Source organism: Somniosus microcephalus, chromosome 1, assembly GCF_052327205.1.
Source record: "Somniosus microcephalus isolate GS21.2 chromosome 1, FLI_Smic_1.0, whole genome shotgun sequence".
Classification (NCBI taxonomy): Eukaryota; Metazoa; Chordata; class Chondrichthyes; order Squaliformes; family Somniosidae; genus Somniosus; species Somniosus microcephalus.
In genome coordinates, this window is record NC_140987.1 from 239,504,431 (window position 1) to 239,531,059 (window position 26,629).

The 26,629-nt window shown below is 48.5% G+C and overlaps 1 protein-coding gene across 22 annotated transcripts in view; it reads right to left on the reverse strand.

The window, feature by feature from the left end:
- LOC147124680 (adhesion G protein-coupled receptor L3-like) overlaps positions 1-26,629 on the reverse strand; it is a 783,432-nt gene that overhangs the window by 240,113 nt on the left and 516,690 nt on the right. For all 22 annotated transcript variants that reach the window (XM_085991353.1, XM_085991371.1, XM_085991380.1 and 19 more), the window contains one exon: positions 3,573-4,370. In XM_085991353.1, the coding sequence (XP_085847479.1) occupies positions 3,573-4,370 (798 nt within the window). The remainder of the gene's footprint in view (positions 1-3,572; positions 4,371-26,629) is intronic.

Below are 26,629 nucleotides of genomic sequence, written 5' to 3' on the forward strand. Positions count from 1 at the left end.
TAAAATCCCTAAATGGAGAGTGAGATGGGAGGGGCAAAGGAGGGAACTGTGCAGCTGATAATTTGCTATAAACAATGGCCCAGAAATTCAGGTCAGGGGCTTCCCGCGGGTTCAAGCCCCCGACCTGCACTTACCTTGCGCGCCGGCCATTGAGCTGTGGGCCCCCATGGGATTCCGATCCTGAGCCTCCAACTGCCGGCACGCAGTGCTTGCGTATCCCAGGGGCGCAGTTAGTTCGATGTGTCCCCTAGGATCACATGGGCCATGGAGAGCCAATGGTAGCAGGGAATGCTTCATTCATACGTTTGACAGGAAGACCTGTCAAACCTATAAATGCTATAAGCCCCAAAACATCACTAAATCTTCAAATAATTTTTTTTTTTTAAATCACATTTTTAAAATATAAACTATAAATTACATGAAATAACTATTTTAAACAATAATTTAAATTTTTGAAAAAAATTATTTTATTTTCTAACAGGGCTAAAAATAAACTTACCTTTCTTTAAAGTATTTAAAAATAATAAACCTGTGGAAAAAATGTTTAAATTTTAATTAATTCACCACTTACCTTGTAAAAAGCAGGCCTTGCGACTGCTTTTTACATGTCTAACTTCTGCAGACTTACCTTCCCGGGAAAACCTACAAAAAAAACGTAAGTTCGATGCGCACGCGCAGCCTCTCCTGCGCACGCGTTCGACTTCTGAACCCCTTCTTTCAGAGGAACGGAAGTGCCGGTTTCTCGCGCATGCGCAGTGCATGCAGGAAACCAGCACTTCCATTGGGCCTACGGGTGAGTACCCTGTGCATACTCACCCGTGGAGACACAAATTTCTGGGCCAATATGTTTTCCCAGTAATGCGTCCAAGTCCTGAGGCACTTAACAACAAACAATCCAGCATACAAACAGGCGCTGTTCTTTTTTTATATGAGTTTGTAGCATGTGGGTGACATTGGCAAGACAGAATTTAATGTCTATCCCTAATTGCTCTGAGGGTATTAAGTGTTAACCACATGAATTCTGATGAAAGATCATTGACCTGAAACATTAACTCTGTTTCTCTCTCCACAGACGCTGCCTGACCTGCTGAGTAATTCCAGTGTTTTCTGTTTTTATTTCATATTTCCAGCATTCACAGTTTTTCCTTTTATCGCGTTATCGGAGTTCTGCTGGCCTCCGTGATCATCTTCTGTAATGCCAGGGATATTATGCTCGTTAAAACATAAAGGCAGTGGAGGGAGGCCAGAATTGTACAGCAATGCTCCCCAAAACTGGTGTATATCCAAGAGAAAACAGTTCCAGCAGAACGATATTCTCTCAGTTTATACCACCAGCACTAAGGCAGGATAACTCCTTAAAAGCTTTTCAATTTAACTCAAATGGACAGAAGGAACTGTGAATTTGGGATCCAAAAGAGGTGCACAAAGTGACTGTTTCCCCCAATTCTATTTTTTAAAAATCACTGAAACAGAAGATAAAAAACTGCAGGTTGGTTAATGTCATGCACAGTGTTCATTTTGTCTTTCATCTCAGACAGGCACAGAGCAAGTTGATGAGCAAGTTGCACGGCTGCTGGCATAGACCTCATTACAGCTGAGTTCTGGGATAACGCCCTGAAGAATACTTCTGGCAAGCTATTGCGTGAAGCAAGTTGTCTTACCATTTTCCACTTCATCTGTACCAAAACATTTATACCAATTATGACCAACTGAAAACTATGTGCAGTACAATCACTTAGAGCTGTGAAGTCTCAGGGTGCACGAGGATTGAAAAAGCAATGCAATTATTCAATTCAAAGAACACCACTGATTCTTTTACACTATGGGTTACTATTATAATTCACATTCACAGTCTATTAGGATACAACAAAAATCTTCATCCACAGGGAAACTGTGAAAAAAGATTTTAATGCAATTAAAGCCCTTGCTGGATTTTATCTCCAGGTGCAAATTGATTTAAAGAGTTTTGACAAAAAGAGAAACTAAATGTCTTCATTGTGAATGATGTTTATGTGGTAAAATAAGCATATTCCTTTTGCTTTTTTTTAAACCCATTCCCTTTGTTTAGCGACAGCACACTTAGTCAACTTTTAACATTAGTAATGCACCACTTCAACCATCAGCTTCATTCTTGCCTGCATCAGAAAAGGAAGATTTTTATTTATATAGCACCTTTCACAACCTCAGGACTTTCCAAAGCACTTTACAACCAGTGGAGTACTTTTGTAGTGTAGTCACTGTTGTAATGTAGGAAATGTGGCAGCTAATTTGTGCACAGCAAGGTCTCACAAACACAAAGGTGATATTGAACTAATAATCTGTTTTTATTCATGTTTGTTGAGGGATAAATATTAGCCAGGACACTGGGAAAACTCTCCTGCTCTTCTTCAAAATCATGCCAGGGGATCTTTTACATCCACTTGAGAGGGCCTCCGGAGCCTCAGTTTAACGTTTCATCAAAAAGATGGCAAACTGTGTGGAGTTTGCACATTCTCCCCGTGTTTGCGTGGGTTTCCTCCGGGTGCTCCGGTTTCCTCCCACAGTCCAAAGATGTGCGGGTTAGGTTGATTGGCTATGATAAATTGACCCTTAGTGTTAGGGGGATTAAATACGTGGGGTTACGGGGATAGGGTGGGATATGTGTTGGTGTAGGGGTTACGGGGATCGGGTGGGATATGTGTCGGTGCAGGCTCGATGGGCCGAAATGGCCTCTATCTGCACTGTGGGGTTTCTGTGATTCTGTGAACTCCAACAGTGCAGAACTTCCTCAATACTGCACTGAAGTGTCTGCTTAGGTTATGTGCTCAAGTCTCTGGAGTGAGACTTAAACCCACAACCTTCTGACTCAGAGGCAAAAGGGCTACCACTGAACCACAGCTGATAGATTCAAGTTCTGTTCCAGGACTTGAGCACCTAATCTTGGCTGACACTCCAGTGTAGTATTGAGGGAGGGCTGCATTATTGGAAGTGCTGCATTGTTGGAGCTGCCATCTTTCATCCCATGGCACCTTTCAAAGAAGAGCACGGAGTTCACCTGGCGTTCCTGCCAATATTTTTCACTTAGCCAGTAAACAAGCATTGATTAACTGGTCATTTGTTGATTTGCTGGTTGTTGGACCTGGCTTTGTTTGAATTGGCTGCTAGAATTGCTTACCTAAGTTACTATAATTTATAGTAATCTATTGGTTGTAGAGTACTTCGCAAAGCCTGAGAGCATGGCAAGGCACTACATAAATGCAAGTTCTGGCTAATGGGTCTCTTCTTAAAGATTTACAAAGAAAATAATTAAACAATTAATACCTGAGATAACACATCTCAAGGAATAGGAAGTCAGCACTCAGTAAGTTCGAAGCTTTTAGAAAGGGATCTAACTCCGAACAGCAGACCGTGCTAAAATTTTGTATTTTGATTGCATTAACTTGTTCAAACTCAGAGAGGGGAGCATGGATTATAAGTGTTCAATGTACCCAGCCAAAGAGAAACTTGAGAAGCTATTGCGCAAAAGAAGTTACTTTTGTCCCATATACTGGAGAACACGGAGAGTCAAGCAGGATCAGATGGACACCACATACCTTTTTCGTTGAGTGGACCAAACTCCAGTGAATACTTCAGAACATGGTAATTGTTCCACACATACAGTTTATGGTCTCTGGGGTTGTAATCCACGGCTGCAATGTACTGGTAGGAGTTGGGAAACGAGACTTCAACATTTCCATCCATGCTCAGCTCAGTGTTGTAGATGTAGTCTATCTTATTCCCAGTGGCTTCATTGTCATCATCTTCGTACACTGATTTCACCACATACAGAACTCCACAAATCATAAAAGCATTTGAAGCTGACCTCTTGTCATAAGCAGTATTCCAAGTACCTTCAATTCTCAATGTATAAGGATTTAACTGGCTAATTACGATTTTGCCATTGTTCTGTTCTGTTGCATAGATGACCCACAAACCATTTTCATCCACTGCAAGGTCAATATCCGACTTCCCTCCCCACCGGTACGGCGACGTGTCATGGTAATTGGCACTGGCTATGATGGCCTCACCGCTCTTGATCCTAGTCCTGAGATCAAACTTCACAATATTTCTTGTACGCTCTTTATTAAAGAACAACGCTCCGTCATACACTACGAACCCCGTTCCATCCACTCTATGAGGAAGCTTGTAGGTGATTGTTGGTCGTCCTGCAATAAAATCCCCCATTGAAGAGTATTCAGTTAAGGTATCCGTTCTGTATGGAGTCCAAGGCATATAGTAGACTTTGTCCGAAGCTTGAAGCGGGTCTTTGCACCAGGCTCCTGACTGGTGATCAGACTCAAACAAATGGTCCATTTGATAAACTGCTTTAAGTGTTCCAGGGCATAAGAAAACTGTGGAAACAGAAGATAAGATAGACACTTTAAAATTCCATAAACCAGTTCAGTTTGGTACAATCAATGGGTTTTTGTTCTCAATTTTTCCTGAGGATCCTTCAAATAATTTAAATTCAGAGATGTTCTTCACTCAAAGTTACAAAACTATATAGATACAGATACACACACACATATACACATACATATACATTAAAGATTTGAAATTCCTAAAATACCGATGAGAATTTCTGGAACACTGAATAAATTGTTTTTGATATCTAGAAACTAAATTTTGTTTTAAATAAAATGAGAGTAGTGGTTTGGGGTTTTCACTGCTATTAATTGTCAGTTCATTCTAAATATCTATTGATTTGCTGTGAAATAAAACTTATAGTTTAATAACAAAAAAATAAATAGCAGCTTTCACTAAATGGATGCTAAGAATAAAATCAAAATGAAGGAGGCATGATATGGGAAGGTTATTTTTGGGCGGGAAGAAAAGCAGGGAACAATTTAAGTCTTCTATGATCTGATCTCTTCTAATGAAGCAGAGAATGTGTACATTGGGAAACAAAATATGCATGTCCTGTTAGCAAGCAGCAGAATGGAGCACGGTACACCTAAACTTTATTAAACAGCTACACAACAAAAACAAGAGCAAAGTATTTGCATACAAAATGTTAATAAGGTAAGTGCGTAACAGCGATTGTAAATGTGTAATTTCTAAGGTATTTTATTACCTTTCTGTTCCACTTCTACTTAGGCATTGGGAGAGGGAAGAAAGAAGTGAAGGAGAAAAGAGAACAGATTAATGGTCTTCACCAGCATTGCATTACTGTAAAAACACATTAAAGGTGAGAGGGAGCAGGAAGTTTGTGGAAACTATTCATCATTACTAGAACAGTTAGATATAATTATCTTGTAAAACCTGGTGAGAAACAACAAAACAATACTCAAAGCAAGACAGTTTTGTTTTAAAAAGGTTGACAGGACAGGTTAATGGTACCAGTTGGATAATAACACAATATTGATGCAATGCGAGGCAATGTCTGACATTCTGACACCATTTTAAATCAACTGACACTGCTGATCCAGTGAAGTGCAAGTCTTGAGTTGTCACTGTTTGGCTAGTTTATAGTTGCTGCACATCAGTTTTGACCATTTTAGCCCAGGTAAATGGACAACCATCTGCTAAGCCCGAACATGAGAAGCCCAGCGCTGACTTAAGTCCACAGAAGAACTCAGACCTAAAAGCAATGTCCAAATGGTTTGTCTGTTGTGGATCTCTGCACATCAGCAGTCAGTTAAAATTCCAAGGAGCGCAGACTAACACTGCAGATTACTGAAACAGCTAGCTAAATGGTCAGCGGCCATCTGACCCGCGGAGAAGTCAGGGTTGCAAACCACTTAATCAAAGCTTTAAAATGTATGGCGGTATGTCACGTTTCTGACACAAATCCATTTGTTTGTGTTTTATTTTTAACGTGGGTCGAAGGCGGAATGGGGGTGGAGGTGCAGAGATTGCCGTAGAAATACAAGGTATTCAATCGACCATTATGTGTACAACTTACCACACATGAATGAAAGAGCAGGGTTGAACTGATAAGGCAGTCATTAAAAATACGGTTTATTGGGCGGAAAAGGCTCTGACAGGATGAGGTTTCCTTTCAGCACACACAGCTATAATCCTCTATTTCAGCAGAGTAAGGATTAACCTCAGCACTGGAGTTCTGAGCTATGGTTTTTAAACTGTATCCAAGCAATCACTGTGCTTCGGAGAATGAGTGTGCTCCTGGACTATCTTGTAATACAACAGCTTCGTACAAAGCAGTTTTAAAATTTCTGTTAACAAACGAATTTGCAGTGTCGGGTGTGCGGATAAAGAAACAAATCATTGCCAAAATGCATTCAGGCAGGCTTTAATTTCAGTCCTCAATCCCCACATTGCTCCCTCACAAAAGATTCTTGGATGTTTCAGTCGTACTCATTCAAATTTTTTCTAAATATTCCAAACCCTGACTTTTAAGTGGGGTGAATTTAAGGCCGTAGGCCATTCAAACTATGTTATTTGTTTGTTGTTCTATAAAATTAACCTGTTGCTTTCGACAAGCTTCCCTCACCCCAGTTAATACAATCATTGTTGCATTTATTCCTGAGCTATTGCCGATTCCTTCCCTGCCACAACCCAAGATTATTAATATAAAAAAATATTTGCAGCAAATAATAAACCAAGGATTTTGACAGCAAATTTAGCTTAGAGTGAGAGGGAGCTCTGTGCCACATATGCTTCTTGTTGTGCGTGGGAGCAAGAGTGCATAAGTGAATCAAGTTGGGGTAGATTTTCATCTTCATTGCCTGGTCATTCACTATCACCTAGGGCGGAGCACAGAAAGGAAAATCTGGCAGGAAGCTCACACGCCCCTTTCAGAACTCGCCTGATTTAATGGAAGGACAATTAGGTGGTGTCTGTAAAAGGCCTGTGATCATCCCCTCCAGGTTTTTTTTCTGGGGTCTGCTGAATGCCTGGGCATGAAAGATGAAAACCTACCTCCGTTGACTCCAGGTACAAAAAAGTGAACATGTTCTACTCCAGTCTGAAGCCAAAATGGAATAGAAGGAATTTCAAGTGTAGTGTGCCATGACCCGAAAATTTTCCCAGTAATCACATTGCTCAATGATTTGTCTTGTGCACTTTTTAAACAGATTGTAAAAAATCACTTTCCCAAGGAAAGTCTTCGGATTGTAGCTGCTAATTTCTCTTGGCTCCCAGCAGTTAGCCAGAATGTGGTGCTGAGACATGGTGAGGCAAATGTTTAGCACCCGAGCTGTTCCTCACACCATTTTCTGTCCATGGAGAATAGTGGATGGAAGGCTGTGACCAGAGTGTGTTGACTTCTTTGCCACAATTCCTGACATGCTCTCAATGTTTCCCACTTTTCCAGCTCTATCAGTGGAGTGCAGTTGTTGTTGTGAGCAGTCTTCAAATTTCCCTGAAGATTACACTTGACCCTTAAGCCTCAAAACCAGCTATCAATGTGTGTCAGTGGTTGAATGCTGAGCTACTCTGAAACATCACTTCTCATTGCCCCTGTGGCACCTGAAGTTAAAAACTGATGGACACTCCAATTAGAAACTTAAAAAAGTCATCTTCCTGAACGAGCTATTTCTCAGAAGTCAACTAATTGAGATGCAATCATTAAAATTTTGGGTGATAAACATTGATTCTTTAGTGGGGATGTTAGAATGCATTAATTCCACCACCCACCCAGCGAATATCTGCCATGGCAGCAACAAAAACAGCAAATAAAACAAGGCAAAAAAAAATGAATAGGTGAAAGTGAATTGAAACTAGTGAGCTCACCCTCAGGCACTATTGAGTGAAATTTCTACCTTACTACACTCCTAGATATTCATTATTCTCCATTTGGAATGCATGCATGCAATAAAAAAGGCTTGGTTAGCAAAACTCAGGGACAAGGCCATTATACACTCTCATCTTGCAGTGGTCCTTTAAAAGATGAAGATAATGTAATTCAAAAAACCTAAGAAATAAGACATTTTATTAAAGATAGAAGTGACAATAGGATTCAATCGCTCAAAAGAATACAGCTTGTATGATTGGCGGTGGGGGGGGGGGGGTCCCCCTGTTCATCAGTGGTAGTGAGATTGTCGGCTGGTGTGCTGGGTGCTGACTCTCTGTAAGCCTTCAGGAGGGAACTGGACCTGTTCTTGACTGGGGCAGAGATCTCACCATATAGAAGGTATATGTCTTTAAAAGATAACACTTGCCTGAGGGTGTCAGAGAGGAATTTTCCAGAGTATTTTTCCCTTATTGGCCCTGTTTTTTCCCTCTGTTGCTTTGCCTCTCCCAGGAGATTACATGGCTACGGGTGGTGAAGGGAAAGGCGGAAGTGCTCAGTCATGATGCGCCAGCCAACATGGTGTGGGGCTGGCTTGCTGGACCAGCTGGTATTTTCCAGCCTGTCAATTTTACATGTTTGTAAGTAGTTACCTTTTTTCTTATATACACAATTATGATATTTCTGCAAATATCTGAGGGGAAAATCTCTTCTACCTCCCTCGTTTGTTAGAACAAACAAAACAAATTCAATTCAAGTGGCTTGTCAATCCTACATAAACCATTAAAATTCTCCCCTGAAATGCCAAAGATTATTATTCCACTGCTCTTTAATGAACCCTCTTTTTGGCTTGCTTTTTAATCCAGTAACACGCTCAGTGCTTACTGAGAATTTTTTTTACAAAGAATAAAATAATTTTAATTTCTGCCACAACCTCCGTTTCCATTGGTTCCCATTGTTTGGTACAATCAGTAGAATGGCATTAAATGTCCTGGCACACCGAGTACACAGCCACTCATGAAGAGAGATAAAAGAGAAATCAGAAGCTATTCGCATGTCATTGTGCTATTAGGGAACTAGGAGACGAGCAACTGAACTTTCAGCAGCTCATTTTCACAAGACACTGCCTTGTTGCCAAAATGGCCCTATCTCCCCGGCAGCTCCAAGTCATTCGGTGAGGTTTAGTATATTTATGAAGGGAGGATTATGAGCCACATATGCAGGAAAGGAATATATTTTATTGATGAATCCCTTAGACAAACCTATGATGAAGAGATTATTTGCTTTTTACAATACTGAAAAGCACGAATGTGTCATGTCATTAATGCTGAATGCAGGCTCCTAAAGCTCCAGAACTGTACTGCATTATTTTATTAACAGCTGCTTTTATGAGGTGCTGTGGGAAAATGTTATTTGTTCTGTGGGCATGGGCGATAATTTTGCTGCCTGAACAAAGTGTTATTTCATGTGAGTGGAAGCAGAAAATAATAATTCACTCAGATGAAGTAACGCTTTTCAATTACTTGTGCTGACTACCAGCACTAAACCCAATACCCATGCCTATTGAGGAAAGCCTATCAAATCTAATCAACAGAACAACTCATGTGAGATCACTGAATACTATGATTTTCAATTGCATGAAAAACCGATTTAACTCACTGGAGTTTCTCTCACACAGGAAAACAACAGAATATGTCACTATATTATGGCAAGCACTTCATGAATGATATTAAAGTAGAAAAGGATGAAATCAAACGTTATCTAGGGTTTTAGTGGACTCGACACTCAACATGTCCAATCATGGCAGGGCAACAATCAAGAAAGTCAGAGCTTCTCACGCCTGAAGTACAAAGGCTTGGCCACATCTCGCGTATTGGGCCCAGCTACCATCACCGAGACACAAGGGAGACATTATGGCACTGGTGATGTTTCAGAGAAGTGCCACGAGACTAATCCTTCACGTCAGACACTGGAGAAACTTGGGCTTCTCGGCATTAAACAAAGGCGCACGATGAAAAATATAGATCTGAAACAGATCAAATTAAACCATGATAGCAAGACAAGGGGACGAGTCAAAGAACCGTGTAAGTTTATAGATCAGAATGAGGCCATTCAACTCATCACATCTGCGTTGGCTTTTTGCCAACACAATCAAAAACTAAACACACTACCCTACTCTCTCCGCTTAGTTCTATAACTTCCTCTGCTTCAAATATTTATCCCCTGAAAGATGCAATGGTCTCTGCTTCAATGACATCCTGTGGCAAAGTGGACCCAGCATTTTCTATCCATGCTGCTACATTTCCTCTCATACCAGAAGCCTGAATTTGTGCAAGAAGCTTTTTGTGAGACCTCTTATCGAATGCTTTTTCATGATATTAACTGTAATTCCCTTTATCTATCCAATCAAGACAAATTTAGGACTGATGTCTGAAGTGGTTTTCATGCAGAAGCCTTTTGGGCGACTGACTGGCGGAGCGTGCTGGCCGGCCGTCTCGTCCTGTGGCAAAGGGTTGGCCATGATTTTGAGGCTCCAGCCTCGTCTGAATTTGGAAGGCGAGCTGCGGACTCCAAACTCTTCGGCATGAGCAACGTCAGCCGGCTGCGACGCCAGCAAAGGTGCTGGGGTGGAGGGAAACATGATGCCGAGCCTGGGTTGCCAGCGGCCCGCAATATTATCGGCGAACCAGGAGGAACACTCCTGCCCCTTCCGGCTCCACAAGAAAAAAACTATTTAAAAAACAATTTTCTGTCCTTTTCCTGATCTGAATGCCAGTACACATGGGAGGAGCGTTTGTGTCGCAATTACTTTATTAGAATTCCCATTTGCATGGGAAAGAGGCTGACCGCTTCTTTCAGGTAGGTGCTTCGTCCGCCCGGTAAGGATGCCGACCTTTTTTAGGCTCATACCGCCCCTTTAACACTGGCAATCAACCCACTGCAACTTTTACAGAGGCCTACCGCTGTGCGGCTGAAGTGCCTGCCTGGAAGAAGCGGTCAGCCTGTTTCCGGGGTAGTCAGGACCCCAAAGAGTGAGCAATACATGGAATAGGATTTGATGTGGAATAATGGAGGTAAAAACCCTGGTAATTATTTGAAAAACAATGGGATACTGTGACAGAGGGAATGTAGGACCTTTCGGGATGGACGAGCTACAACAAGGAGATTCTTAACTTAAGGACATTTAATCGCTGTGGGAGTGCTTTGCTCAGTTGGTAACACTCTCAGCTGTGGATTAGTGGTTTGTGGGTTCAAGGTCTACTCCAGGATGTGAGCACATAATCTACCCTAATACTCCAGTGCAATGTTGAGGGAGTTCTGCATTGTCAGGTTTACTGTTCTTCACATAAATCATTGAATTGAAGTCCTGTCTGCCTTTTCTAGTAGCTGCGACACATTCAAGATCTTTAAGTGCTTGCCGAAGAGCAGGCGGTTCTCCCTTCTGAAGAGCAGGCGGTTCTCCCTGCCAAAGAGCAGGCGGTTCTCCCTGTCGAAGAGCAGGCGGTTCTCTCTTCTGAAGAGCAGGCGGTTCTCCCTTCTGAAGAGCAGGCGGTTCTCCCTTCTGAAGAGCAGGCGGTTCTCCCTGCCGAAGAGCAGGCGGTTCTCCCTGCCGAAGAGCAGGCGGTTCTCTCTTCTGAAGAGCAGGCGGTTCTCCCTGCCGAAGAGCAGGCGGTTCACCCTGAAGAGCAGGCAGTTCTCTCTGCTGAAGAGCAGGCAGTTCTCTCTGCTGAAGAGCAGGCAGTTCACCCTGCCGAAGAGCAGGCGGTTCTCTCTTCTGAAGAGCAGGCGGTTCACCCTGCCGAAGAGCAGGCGGTTCTCCCTGTCGAAGAGCAGGCGGTTCACCCTGTCGAAGAGCAGGCGGTTCTCCCTGCCGAAGAGCAGGCGGTTCACCCTGTCGAAGAGCAGGCGGTTCTCCCTGCCGAAGAGCAGGCGGTTCACCCTGTCGAAGAGCAGGCAGTTCTCCCTGCCGAAGAGCAGGCGGTTCACCCTGCCGAAGAGCAGGCGGTTCTCTCTTCTGAAGAGCAGGCGGTTCTCCCTGCCGAAGAGCAGGTGGTTCACCCTGAAGAGCAGGCAGTTCTCTCTGCTGAAGAGCAGGCAGTTCACCCTGTCGAAGAGCAGGCGGTTCACCCTGTCGAAGAGCAGGCGGTTCTCCCTGCCGAAGAGCAGGCAGTTCTCCCTGCCGAAGAGCAGGTGGTTCTCCCTGCCGAAGAGCAGGCGGTTCTCCCTGCCGAAGAGCAGGCAGTTCTCCCTGCCGAAGAGCAGGCAGTTCACCCTGAAGAGCAGGCGGTTCTCCCTGTCGAAGAGCAGGCGGTTCTCTCTGCTGAAGAGCAGGCAGTTCTCTCTGCTGAAGAGCAGGCAGTTCTCTCTGCTGAAGAGCAGGTGGTTCACCCTGTCGAAGAGCAGGCGGTTCACCCTGTCGAAGAGCAGGCGGTTCTCCCTGTCGAAGAGCAGGCGGTTCACCCTGTCGAAGAGCAGGCGGTTCACCCTGCCGAAGAGCAGGCGGTTCACCCTGTCGAAGAGCAGGCGGTTCTCCCTGCCGAACAGCAGGCAGTTCTCCCTGTCGAAGAGCAGGCGGTTCTCCCTGCCGAAGAGCAGGCAGTTCACCCTGAAGAGCAGGCGGTTCTCCCTGTCGAAGAGCAGGCAGTTCTCTCTGCTGAAGAGCAGGCAGTTCTCTCTGCTGAAGAGCAGGCAGTTCTCTCTGCTGAAGAGCAGGTGGTTCACCCTGCCGAAGAGCAGGCGGTTCTCCCTGTCGAAGAGCAGGCGGTTCACCCTGTCGAAGAGCAGGCGGTTCTCCCTGCCGAAGAGCAGGCGGTTCTCCCTGAAGAGCAGGCAGTTCTCTCTGCCGAAGAGCAGGCGGTTCTCCCTGTCGAAGAGCAGGCGGTTCACCCTGTCGAAGAGCAGGCGGTTCTCCCTGCCGAAGAGCAGGCGGTTCTCCCTGCCGAAGAGCAGGCAGTTCTCCCTGCTGAAGAGCAGGCGGTTCACCCTGTCGAAGAGCAGGCGGTTCTCCCTGTCGAAGAGCAGGCAGTTCTCCCTGTCGAAGAGCAGGCGGTTCACCCTGAAGAGCAGGCAGTTCTCCCTGCTGAAGAGCAGGCGGTTCACCCTGTCGAAGAGCAGGCGGTTCACCCTGCCGAAGAGCAGGCGGTTCACCCTGTCGAAGAGCAGGCGGTTCTCCCTGCCGAAGAGCAGGCGGTTCACCCTGTCGAAGAGCAGGCGGTTCACCCCGTCGAAGAGCAGGCGGTTCACCCTGTCGAAGAGCAGGCGGTTCACCCTGTCGAAGAGCAGGCGGTTCACCCTGTCGAAGAGCAGGCGGTTCTCCCTGTTGAAGAGCAGGCGGTTCACCCTGAAGAGCAGGCAGTTCTCCCTGCTGAAGAGCAGGCGGTTCACCCTGTCGAAGAGCAGGCGGTTCACCCTGTCGAAGAGCAGGCAGTTCTCCCTGTCGAAGAGCAGACAGTTCACCCTGTCGAAGAGCAGGCAGTTCTCCCTGCTGAAGAGCAGGCGGTTCACCCTGCCGAAGAGCAGGTGGTTCACCCTGTCGAAGAGCAGGCGGTTCACCCCGTCGAAGAGCAGGCGGTTCACCCCGTCGAAGAGCAGGCGGTTCACCCTGTCGAAGAGCAGGCGGTTCACCCCGTCGAAGAGCAGGCGGTTCTCCCTGTTGAAGAGCAGGCGGTTCACCCTGTCGAAGAGCAGGCAGTTCTCCCTGTCGAAGAGCAGGCGGTTCACCCTGTCGAAGAGCAGGCAGTTCTCCCTGTCGAAGAGCAGGCGGTTCATCCTGTTGAAGAGCAGGCGGTTCATCCTGTTGAAGAGCAGGCGGTTCTCCCTGTCGAAGAGCAGGCGGTTCATCCTGTTGAAGAGCAGGCGGTTCTCCCTGTCGAAGAGCAGGCAGTTCACCCTGTCGAAGAGCAGGCGGTTCTCCCTGTCGAAGAGCAGGCGGTTCACCCTGTCGAAGAGCAGGCGGTTCTCCCTGCCAAAGAGCAGGCGGTTCACCCTGTCGAAGAGCAGGCAGTTCACCCTGTCGAAGAGCAGGCAGTTCACCCTGTCGAAGAGCAGGCGGTTCTCCCTGTCGAAGAGCAGGCGGTTCTCCCTGCCAAAGAGCAGGCGGTTCACCCTGTCGAAGAGCAGGCGGTTCACCCTGTCGAAGAGCAGGCGGTTCTCCCTGCCGAACAGCAGGCGGTTCACCCTGTCGAAGAGCAGGCGGTTCTCCCTGTCGAAGAGCAGGCGGTTCACCCTGTCGAAGAGCAGGCGGTTCACCCTGCCGAAGAGCAGACAGTTCACCCCGTCGAAGAGCAGGCGGTTCTCCCTGTCGAAGAGCAGGCGGTTCTCCCTGTCGAAGAGCAGGCGGTTCACCCTGTCGAAGAGCAGGCGGTTCTCCCTGTCGAAGAGCAGGCGGTTCACCCTGTCGAAGAGCAGGTGGTTCTCCCTGTCGAAGAGCAGGCGGTTCACCCTGTCGAAGAGCAGGCGGTTCATCCTGTCGAAGAGCAGGTGGTTCTCCCTGTCGAAGAGCAGGCGGTTCACCCCGTCGAAGAGCAGGCGGTTCATCCTGTTGAAGAGCAGGTGGTTCTCCCTGCCGAACAGCAGGCGGTTCACCCTGTCGAAGAGCAGGCGGTTCACCCTGTCGAAGAGCAGGCGGTTCTCCCTGCCGAAGAGCAGGCGGTTCTCCCTGCCGAAGAGCAGGCGGTTCACCCTGCCGAAGAGCAGGCAGTTCTCCCTGCCAAAGAGCAGGCGGTTCTCCCTGCCAAAGAGCAGGCAGTTCTCCCTGTCGAAGAGCAGGCGATTCACCCTGTCGAAGAGCAGGCGGTTCACCCCGTCGAAGAGCAGGCGGTTCACCCCGTCGAAGAGCAGGCGGTTCTCCCTGCCAAAGAGCAGGCAGTTCTCCCTGTCGAAGAGCAGGCGATTCACCCTGTCGAAGAGCAGGCGGTTCACCCTGTCGAAGAGCAGGCGGTTCACCCCGTCGAAGAGCAGGCGGTTCACCCTGCCAAAGAGCAGGCAGTTCTCCCTGTCGAAGAGCAGGCAGTTCTCCCTGCCAAAGAGCAGGCGGTTCTCCCTGTCGAAGAGCAGGCGGTTCTCCCTGCCAAAGAGCAGGCAGTTCTCCCTGTCGAAGAGCAGGCGATTCACCCTGTCGAAGAGCAGGCGGTTCACCCTGTCGAAGAGCAGGCGGTTCACCCTGTCGAAGAGCAGGCGGTTCACCCCGTCGAAGAGCAGGCAGTTCTCCCTGCCAAAGAGCAGGCGGTTCTCCCTGTCGAAGAGCAGGCGGTTCTCCCTGCCAAAGAGCAGGCAGTTCTCCCTGTCGAAGAGCAGGCGATTCACCCTGTCGAAGAGCAGGCGGTTCACCCTGTCGAAGAGCAGGCGGTTCACCCCGTCGAAGAGCAGGCAGTTCTCCCTGCCAAAGAGCAGGCAGTTCTCCCTGCCAAAGAGCAGGCGGTTCTCCCTGTCGAAGAGCAGGCGGTTCTCCCTGCCAAAGAGCAGGCAGTTCTCCCTGTCGAAGAGCAGGCGGTTCACCCTGTCGAAGAGCAGGCGGTTCATCCTGTTGAAGAGCAGGTGGTTCTCCCTGCCGAACAGCAGGCGGTTCACCCTGTCGAAGAGCAGGCGGTTCACCCTGTCGAAGAGCAGGCGGTTCTCCCTGTCGAAGAGCAGGCGGTTCATCCTGTTGAAGAGCAGGTGGTTCTCCCTGCCGAAGAGCAGGCGGTTCTCCCTGTCGAAGAGCAGGCGGTTCACCCTGCCGAAGAGCAGGCAGTTCTCCCTGCCGAAGAGCAGGCGGTTCTCCCTGCCGAAGAGCAGGCGGTTCACCCTGTCGAAGAGCAGGCGGTTCACCCTGTCGAAGAGCAGGCGGTTCACCCTGTCGAAGAGCAGGCGGTTCACCCTGCCGAAGAGCAGGCAGTTCTCCCTGCCAAAGAGCAGGCGGTTCTCCCTGTCGAAGAGCAGGCAGTTCTCCCTGTCGAAGAGCAGGCAGTTCATCCTGTTGAAGAGCAGGTGGTTCTCCCTGCCGAACAGCAGGCGGTTCTCCCTGCCAAAGAGCAGGCGGTTCTCCCTGTCGAAGAGCAGGCGGTTCTCCCTGTCGAAGAGCAGGCGGTTCACCCTGCCGAAGAGCAGACAGTTCACCCCGTCGAAGAGCAGGCGGTTCACCCTGTCGAAGAGCAGGCGGTTCACCCTGTCGAAGAGCAGGTGGTTCTCCCTGTCGAAGAGCAGGCGGTTCACCCTGTCGAAGAGCAGGCGGTTCACCCTGTCGAAGAGCAGGCGGTTCACCCTGTCGAAGAGCAGGCGGTTCACCCTGTCGAAGAGCAGGTGGTTCTCCCTGTCGAAGAGCAGGCGGTTCACCCTGTCGAAGAGCAGGCGGTTCTCCCTGTCGAAGAGCAGGCGGTTCACCCTGTCGAAGAGCAGGCGGTTCACCCTGTCGAAGAGCAGGCGGTTCACCCTGTCGAAGAGCAGGCGGTTCTCCCTGTCGAAGAGCAGGCGGTTCACCCCGTCGAAGAGCAGGCGGTTCATCCTGTTGAAGAGCAGGTGGTTCTCCCTGCCGAACAGCAGGCGGTTCACCCTGTCGAAGAGCAGGCGGTTCACCCTGTCGAAGAGCAGGCGGTTCACCCTGCCGAAGAGCAGGCGGTTCACCCTGCCGAAGAGCAGGCGGTTCACCCTGTCGAAGAGCAGGCGGTTCACCCTGTCGAAGAGCAGGCGGTTCACCCTGCCGAAGAGCAGGCGGTTCACCCTGTCGAAGAGCAGGCGGTTCACCCTGCCGAAGAGCAGGCAGTTCTCCCTGCCAAAGAGCAGGCGGTTCACCCTGCCGAAGAGCAGGCAGTTCTCCCTGCCAAAGAGCAGGCGGTTCACCCTGTCGAAGAGCAGGCGGTTCTCCCTGTCGAAGAGCAGGCGATTCACCCTGTCGAAGAGCAGGCGGTTCACCCCGTCGAAGAGCAGGCGGTTCACCCTGCCGAAGAGCAGGCGGTTCTCCCTGCCAAAGAGCAGGCAGTTCTCCCTGTCGAAGAGCAGGCGATTCACCCTGTCGAAGAGCAGGCGGTTCACCCCGTCGAAGAGCAGGCAGTTCTCCCTGCCAAAGAGCAGGCGGTTCTCCCTGTCGAAGAGCAGGCGGTTCTCCCTGCCAAAGAGCAGGCAGTTCTCCCTGTCGAAGAGCAGGCGGTTCACCCCGTCGAAGAGCAGGCAGTTCTCCCTGCCAAAGAGCAGGCGGTTCTCCCTGTCGAAGAGCAGGCGGTTCTCCCTGCCAAAGAGCAGGCAGTTCTCCCTGCCGAAGAGCAGGCAGTTCTCCCTGCCAAAGAGCAGGCGGTTCTCCCTGTCGAAGAGCAGGCGGTTCACCCTGTCGAAGAGCAGGCGGTTCTCCCTGCCGAAGAGCAGGCAGTTCTCCCTGCCAAAGAGCAGGCGGTTCTCCCTGTCGAAGAGCAGGCAGTTCTCCCTGTCGAAGAGCAGGCGGTTCTCCCTGTCGAAGAGCAGGCGGTTCTCCCTGCCAAAGAGCAGGCAGTTCTCCCTGTCGAAGAGCAGGCGGTTCACCCTGTCGAAGAGCAGGCGGTTCATCCTGTTGAAGAGCAGGTGGTTCTCCCTGCCGAACAGCAGGCGGTTCACCCTGTCGAAGAGCAGGCGGTTCACCCTGTCGAAGAGCAGGCGGTTCACCCCGTCGAAGAGCAGGCGGTTCACCCTGCCGAAGAGCAGGCAGTTCTCCCTGCCAAAGAGCAGGCGGTTCTCCCTGTCGAAGAGCAGGCGGTTCTCCCTGCCAAAGAGCAGGCAGTTCTCCCTGTCGAAGAGCAGGCGGTTCACCCTGTCGAAGAGCAGGCGGTTCACCCTGTCGAAGAGCAGGCGGTTCTCCCTGTCGAAGAGCAGGCGGTTCACCCTGTCGAAGAGCAGGCGGTTCACCCTGTCGAAGAGCAGGCGGTTCACCCTGTCGAAGAGCAGGCGGTTCACCCTGTCGAAGAGCAGGCGGTTCTCCCTGCTGAAGAGCAGGATAAAACCCAGATACGTCAATATTGGTTGGTTGTGCACTGTTCAGTCCTGGCCAACATTTTTTTCTCAAACCAATACCAAAAACAAAACAGATTAAATGATCATTGATTTAATTTTAAGGGGAAGCTAGATAAGAACATTAGGGAGAAAAGAATAGAAGGTTATGCTGCTAGGGTTAGATGAAGTAGGGTGGGAGGAAGCTCATGTGAAACATAAACACCGGCATAGACCAACTGGGCCGAATGGCCTGTTTCTGTGCTGTAAATTCTATGTAATTACCATGTGGGAGATATTGCTGGTACAGATTGGCAGCTATATTTGCCCACATAACTTAAAAACAGTTCATTCTGTGAAGCACAGAGGTTTCTGATGAGAAGTTATGTAATTGCAGAGGTTGCATTGCAAATGTTCACTAATGTTCTTTCAGGAAGGAAATCTGCCATCCTTGCCCAATCTGGCCTATATTTGACTCCAGACCCACAGTAATGTGGTTGACTCTTAACTGCCCTCTGAAATGGCCTAGCAAGCCACTCAGTTGTATCAAACCGCGAGGAAAAACAATTAAGAATAAAACCAGCCAGACCACTTGGCACCGACCACTTGGCATCGACCTAGGCACTAGATTTGGACACAGCAAAGGCACACCCTGCCCAGTCGACCCTGCAAAGTCCTCTTCACTAACATCTGGGGACTTGTGCCAAAATTGGGAGGACTGCCCCATAGACTAGTCAAGAACAGCCTGACATAGTCATGCTTACAGAATCATACCTTTCAACCAATGTCCCAAACTCCTCCTTCAACATCCCTAGGTATGCCCTGTCCGACCGGCAGGACAGACCCACCAGAGGTCGCGGCACAGTGGTATACAGTCGGGAGGGAGTGGCCCTGGGAGTCCTCAACATTGACTCTGGACCCCATAAAGACTCAGGCAACAGGTCAAACATGGGAAAGAAAACCTTCAGCTGATTACCACCTACCGCCCTTCCTCAGCTGATGAATCAGTACTCCTCCATGTTGAACACCACTTGGAAGAAGCACTGAGGGTAGCAAGGGCACAGAATGTACTGGGTGGGGGACTTCAATGTCCACCACCAAGAGTGGCTCGATAGCACCACTACTGACTGAGCTGGCCGAGTCCTGAAGGACATAGCTGCCGGACTGGGCCTGCGGCAGGTGGTGAGAAAACCAACACAAAGGAAAGAACTATTTGACCTCATCCTCACTTATCTACCTGTCGCAGATGCATCTGTCCATGACAGTACTGACCACCAAGAGAGTGACCACTGCACAGTGCTTGTGCAGACAAAGTCCCGTTTTCACACTGAGGACACCCTCCATCGTGTTGTGTGGCACTACCACTGTGCTAAATAGGATAGATTCAGAACAGATCTAGCAGCTGAAAACTGGGCATCTAGGAGGTGCTGTGAGCAGCAGCAGAATTGTATACCACCACAATCTGTAACCTCATGGCACTCTACGATTATCATTAAGCCAGGAGACCAACCCTGGTTCAATGAGGAGTGCAGAAGAGCATGCCGGGAGCAGTACCAGGCGTAACTAAAAATGAGGTGCCAGCCTGGTGAAGTTACAACACAGGACTACAGGCATGCTAAAAAGCAGAAGTAGCATGCTATAGACAGAGCTACGCGATCCCACAACCAACGGATCAGATCAAAGCTCTGCAGTACATCCCAATCCAGTTGTGAATTATGGTGGACCATTAAACAACTAACGGGAGGAGGAGGCTCCATGAATATCCCCATCTTCAATGATTGTGGAGCCCAGCACGTGAGTGCAAAAGACAAAACTGAAGCGTTTGCAATCATCTTCAGCCAGAACTGCCGAGTGGACGATCCATATCTGCCTCCTCTTGAAGTCCCCACCATCACAGAATCTAGTCTTCAGCCAATTCGATTCAGTTCACATGATATCAAGAAACAGTTGACCACACTGGATATGGCGAAGGCTATGGGCCCTGACAACATCTCGGCTGTCATGCTGAAGAATTGTGCTACAGATATAGCCACGCCTCTAGTCAAGCTGTTCCAGTACAGCTACAAGTCTGGCATCTACCGACAAAGTGGAAAACTACCCAGATCTGTCCTGTCCACAAAAAGCAGGACAAATCCAATCCGCCAATTACAGCCCCATCAACCTTATCTCAATCATCTGCAAATTGATGGAAGGTGTTGTCGACAGTGCTATTAAGTGGCACTTACTCACCAATAACCTGCTCACCAATGCTCAGTTTGGGTTCCACTAGGACCACTCGGCTCCAGACCTCATTACAGCCTTGGTCCAAACATGGACAAAAGGGCTGAAATCTAGAGGTGAGGTGAGAGTGACTGCCCTTGACATCAAGGCAGCATTTGACCAAGTGCGAGATCAACGGGCTCCTAGTAAGATTGAAGTCAATGGGAATTGGGGGAAAATTCTCCACTGGCTGGAGTCATACCTAGCACAAAGATCGTTGTGGTTGTTGGAGGCCAATTATCTCAGCCCCATGACATCGCTGCAGGAGTTCCTCAGGGCAGTGTCCGAGGCCCAATCACAACCATCTTCAGCTGCTTCATCAATGACCTTCCCTCCATCAAAAGGTCAGAAGTGGGGATGTTCGCTGATGATTGCAGTGTTCAGTTCCATTTGCAACTCCTCAGATAATGAAGGAGTCCATGTCCACATGCAGCAAGACCTAGACAATATTCAGGCTTGGGCTGATAAGTGGCAAGTAAGATTCATGTCACACAATTGCCAGGCAATGATCATCTCCAACAAGAGTGTTTAGCCACCTTCATTGACATTCAACAGGATTACCGTTGCCGAATCCCCCACCATCAACATCTTGGGGGTCATCATTGACCAGAAACTTAACTAGACTAGCCACATAAATACTACAAGAGCAGGGTCAGAGGCTGGGTATTCTCTGGCGAGTAACTCACCTCCTGACTCCCTAAAGCCTTTCCACTATCTACAAGGTACAAGTAAGGAATGTGATGGAATACTCTCCACTTGCCTGGATGAGTGCAACTCCAACAAGACTCAAGAAGCTTGACACCATCTAGGACACAGCAACCCGCTTAATTGGCACTCCATCCACCACATTAAACATTCACTCCCTCCACCACCAATGAACCGTGGCTACAGTGTGCACCATGAAGAGATCGCAAAGTCTGTTTGAAGAATGGATTCAGTCGAGAATATTTTTGTGGACTTTATGGGCTGAGGGTGTTTTCCCCCACCGTCGTAGCCGACCTGATCGGGAGTATCCCAGCATCCGCGAAAACATTCACAGTGCTGGACATTTCGAACGGATTCTGGTCTATCCCTCTCAAAAGGGAGGACCAGTATAAGTTCGCATTCACTTTCAAGGGTCAGCAGTACACATGGACCTGCCTTCCCCAAGGGTTTCACAACAGTCCTTCTATTTTCCACCAATGTATGGCCAACTGTTTAAAAGGGTTCAGCAGACTGCAGCGGCTTGTGCAGTACGTGGACGACCTGCTTTTGTTCTCCAACAAGGGGGAGGAGCATGGCCCACTGCTGGCTGAACTACTGAGTCTGTTAAAGGAAGCTGGGTTCAAGGTTAATCCCAAGAAAGCACAGATCGGCTAGCAGGAAGTAAAATTCCTCAGGCTGACCGTGCGTGCTGGGGAGAGGGCCATCGATGAGGCGAGGAGGAAGGCGGTACAGGAGCTACCTGCCCTGACCACGGTAACGGGGGTAAGATCCTTCCTAGGACTCACAGGGTACTGCAGGGATTTCATAGAGGACTATTTCGCTACGGCAGCTCCTCTACTCCGGCTCCTCCACAAGGGAGTGGGCTGGGAGTGGGATGAGGACTGCATGGCAGCTTTTAGTCATCTGAAGAGAGATCTGCAGACCGCACCGGCTTTAGGAGCGATTGATGGGGAAAGGAGTTCTTTTTGGAGGTAGCTGCCACAGGGGACAGTTTGAGCGCAGTGCTGCTCCAGGAGCGGCATGGCAAGCTGAGGCCTGTGGTATACTCATCAAGAATCCTCACAGATGTAAAGAGGGGGTACTCCAATTGTGAGAAGCACCTGCTTGCCACACATTGGGCCGTGAGGAGATCACAAATCTTCACGGGGGCATCCCCGATAACTCTCTTAACCCATCATATGCCCACTCAGATGCTTCTGGATGGGAGGATAAAGGACGGCACAGTGAGCAGTGCACGCATTGCTCGCTGGACTTTATTGCTTTCTCAGACGAATTTGAGTGTGAAAGGCCCTGTGAGCCCAAGCTTGCCGCAAATTTGATCTACCCAGGGGTGGCCCACAAATGTTCTGTTGAAGGGGTATGGGACGTAGACATAGGGTTTAGGGCTGGGATCCATCCCACGGGCTGCAAGATCTATGTAGACGGGTCCAGTACAGTGGTGACCGGGGAGCGACTCACTGGATGCGGGATTTTTGACTCAAAGGCGGGCATTGCCAAGGCCATTAAACTCCCAAGCACCATGAGCGCCCAGCAGGCTGAACTGTTGGCGGTGGTGTATGTGGTTACCCACCCCAAAGAGTTCCCTACACGCTACATGATTTGCTCGGACAGCATGTTCACTTGCAATTCGTGTACAGAATATTTAGCCATTTGGTCTCGTCGCGGGTTCACATCTGCAGACGGGAAACCCCTAGCAACCAAGCCATTGTTGCGGCAGATCATAACATCGATAGGAACCCAGGGGGATTTCTATATCCACAAAATCATGGCCCATTCTAAGACAGAACCCCGTGTGGAGGGCAATCAGCAGGCCGACGTGCTGACCAAAGAGGGTGCTCGTACGGGCACGTTTTGGGATCCATATGGGTCGAGTCTGGTAGCAGCGATCAGAGACAGAGGTGGGACCCAAGGGAGTGCAGGGGTAGCATTGGCTCCGGACCTAAAGATGGTCCAGGCACGGGATCCCGCCCTAAAGACTGTTCTGGAGACGCTGGCTAAGGGAGATAAGGTAGAGGGACCGTACAGAGTGGTAAAGGAAGAAGCCTTCCCATGCCGAACAGCCACAGCTTTGGGGACTGCAAAATTCTAGAGAGAGAAGTGTTCTCTAGGTGGCGGCTACCACAGTATGTGGAGTCCGGTCAGGGGAGTCACTTCACTGGGGCAGTCATGCAGGCGACTCTGAAGATGCTAGGTGTAGAGGATAAATGGCACGTCGCACACAACCCGCAGTCATCGGGGATTGTGGAGCGGATGAATAATACCATCAAGGAAAGGTTATGGAAGGAGACGGGAGACTCGCCTAGAAAATAGGCGGAGGTCTTGCCGTCAGTTCTGATGGGGGTCCGAGCCAGCCCGTCTAGATTACAGGGTATTCCCCGCATGAGCTCGTGACTGGCAGGGTCATGAGAAAAGATCTGCCCAGCGGGTGTGTCGATCGCGTTTAGCAGGCGATGGCAGGACGCCGGGGGTGGGATCGGAATGCGGACTCCTGTGTGATCCCAAAACCCCCGAACACCATCAACACCACAGAGCTTAACTCATACACCAGGAAGCCCCCGCCCAGAGCCCCGACGGTACAGACGACTGTAGATGGGTGTCCCACCACCACCAGAGGTCCAGGGAATGGGTTGGTGTTAATCCCTACTGACAAAGTGTTGTTTCAGAATGTGCACTACGCCGTGGCATCAGTGATCCTGAACCTGACTGAAGTCCATCTGCCTGTGTGGTGTCAAAGGAAGACGGAGAAGCTTTATGAAGCTCTGTTAAAAGCGATGTTTCAGGAATTTTATGAACTGGACTATGGACTTGTTTTACACCAGCTGCAGATGACGGAGCCAGATGCTCCGAGCGCGGTGGCAAGGTGTGTTAGATCGATCCGGAAAGGTGTAATTGCTTTATGTTGATGATGGTGTCTCCCTGCCAAAACTTGTAATGTACCAAAGTTCTGTAAGCAAGTGTATTGTATTCTGGTTATAGTTTTACCCTCTGTATTGCATTTTTGTGATATGTTACCACCTGTCAATGCTGTACTGTGTGATGTGCATGGTGACTTTTGGTAACGTCCTGTGGATCTTATTAATGTTCTGTATTTTGACTTGAAGTTTGTCGGTGGGAATTGGAACCCAGCATTTGAATGTGTTAAGAAGCCGTTTCGCTGATGTTTTGACTCGGTAGAAGGGAACTATGACACGCAGTAAGAGGTACAGTTCTGGGGTTTAAAACGTAAAATCAGGGAAACAGCGTCACTTGTGAGAGTCTTTGGCCTTTGCTCTCTCATCGAGAGATGCTTTGTGGAAAGAAAAGCATCAAACGGGGGACTGAAGAGATCGCAAAGTCTCTGTTTCAAGAATGGACTCAGTCGAGAATATTTTTGTGGACTTTATGGGCTGAGGGTGTTTTCCCTGTGGTTGGATCGCCCTGTGCAGGTACGTGGGGGACTGGTTTGTTCAAACTCCAGAGAACGCATGGCAATTGGCTGTGACAAAAGAACTGTCAGTCATCCAGAATGTATGGGTTCGCCTGACAGTCCTGGAAAAAGGAAGGGGGCCATTAAACTTGAACTTATTAGAAAGCCACTCTAATATGCAAAAGCACTTCTCACCTCCATCTCAGAAGAGAAGCAGAACAATGAACCCACGAGCTTCAGCCAGCTGAAGAGGAGCCAATTTTTCCCAACACAAAGACCAAAAGATATGACCCAGACTTAGGGCCATTAATCCAATCACGGAATACTCATGGGTCCGATGATGGCCCATCACTGATTAAGTATCGGAGTGCTTAGAAACAAAAGGATTTTAAAGTTTGGCGGGAAAGATAGGGGTAGCCAGACTCCTACAAAGATAGATCCTTTCCCACCATTCTCTCTCTCGCTCCAAGATAGACCTAACAAGAAGTACCAGAGAAGCCGCCGAGCGGAGCGATCGAAACCGACCGCGTGTGGGGGTAAGCACAGTCTCGAGTGTCCCAAGCTGGTAACCTGTGAGCTGTAAGGGCTCAGAGTTTTCTCAGAAGTGAAGTTTTTGGGCTATTCCGAGGGTGGGAGCTTCGTTTGGTTCAGCCAGGCGAAGGGGCTTATGTGACTGTGTAATTCGTTGATATGGGTGGAATTATAGTCCACCATAGCAACAAGGGAATTACTGCTCGTTGTAGTCCCCAGTTTTGTACTGTATGTATATTGTTTGTAACCTGGATTTTATTCTACACAGTGATTTTGTTTAGTAGTGCATGTTTTAGCCAGTGTATGTTAGACCAAATAAATATCAGTTTGATTTTTCACCGAAGCATTCCTGTCCGTGACTTATTTCATTTACACTCTGAATAATAATTCCCGGGTATAGAACTTTCATAAGGCGGGGGCGATTCGAACCGTCCGTCTAGCAATTGGGCTCGGATCAAAAACCGCTTACAACCATCTACAAGCTGTACTGCAGCAACTCGCCAAGGCTTCTTTGGCAGCATCTCCCAAACCCACACCTCTTCCACCTAGAAGGACAAGGGCAGCATGGACATGGGAACACCACCACCTCCAAGTTCCCCTCCAAGTCACACACCCTCCTGACTTGGAAATATATCGCCGTTCCTTCATTGTTGCTGGGTCAAAATCCTGGAACTCCCTCCCTAACAGCAGTACCTTCACCACAAGGACTGCAGCGGTTCAAGGCGGCAGTTCACCACCACCTTCTCAAGGGCAATCGGGATGGGCAATAAATGCTGGCCTTACCAGTGACACACTCATCCCATGAATGAATTAAAAAAAATAATTGGCCTGGAATTTCCTGAATCCATCTTATGCTGATAATACAGCGAAATCTATGCTGATCTTACACCAAAATTTCTTGTGGATCTCATTTGTATATGCCATAACTTAAAAACCAGCACAAATTCAGCATAACCCGAAGAAACGTGCACCATTTCCTTCTTTAAATCCTTCTTTATCTTATTGATGTTATGAAAATGAGTTTGTAGGTATCAAACCATCGCTGATGCACATTAACCGCGGCTGCTTGTTTAAGAAAATATAATTGTGGAAGCTTTTCTCTTCTTACCATTACAGATTATGCCATAATAAAGCATTGAAAGATAAATAAAACAGTTCTTGTCCCAGTGAGAATTGTTTTGAAAAAAAGAAAAGAAAATCACCATCAAACTCCAGAGATAAAGTTTGGGGCCTGTTTTGAGGCTGAAACGCCTCAGTTACACCGATTTTGAGTTAGATGGCAATGTGCTGCATCTAAATATTTGGTCGTACATTTTCGCCCATTCAGAATTGGTGTAAATACAGGAAACTCACGTTCTCTGGTCTTTTGCAGGGGAGAAGAACTCTGTTACTAAGCTAAATGGGGTTTCAGCAGATGTAAGTTGTGAGCGGCGCAAATGATTGAGGAAACACGCACACAGTGAGGGGCCGACATAATCCCGGCCTAAGTCACAGGCATGCACATTTCCTCAGGAAAAAATGGCACCATGTAGATCTTGTGCTGAAAAGTACAAGCAAATTCCAGGCCATTACTTTTACAGAGCTGGTTCAAAACTGACTAACAACTGTATATACCATGAGGGTTCTGGTTCTAGCCAGCTCTTTAGCAGACTCATGATGGAAGGAAATAATTGGTGCCTAATCCACTGAGCATCAATAAAACTAAACACAAAGTTCACTGCCAGAATTGTTAAATAGAAGTGGTAATTGTCAGCGCCTCACTGAGAGCTCGCACACTGACAAAAATGTCATTGCCGGCTTGAAGACTACTGCCATTACCACAAAAGTATTTTCATGTGAGCACAAAATGCAACTGTTAACTGAAAGCTGAAGTTTAAAATTACATGCAAGACTGAAAGCCTTTTTTGCAAAATGTTCATGTGCAGTTTATAAGGAGGACACTGCAGTACCTCGGAGCTCCTTCTGCGTGGAATGGAAAAACACAGGTTTGCACTTTCATTCCCACGTGCATCAAATTCCCAGTCTTCACCTGCGATCAAGGGGGAGCACAGCAAAAGACAGGGAAAATTGAACAATAAGCCACCATG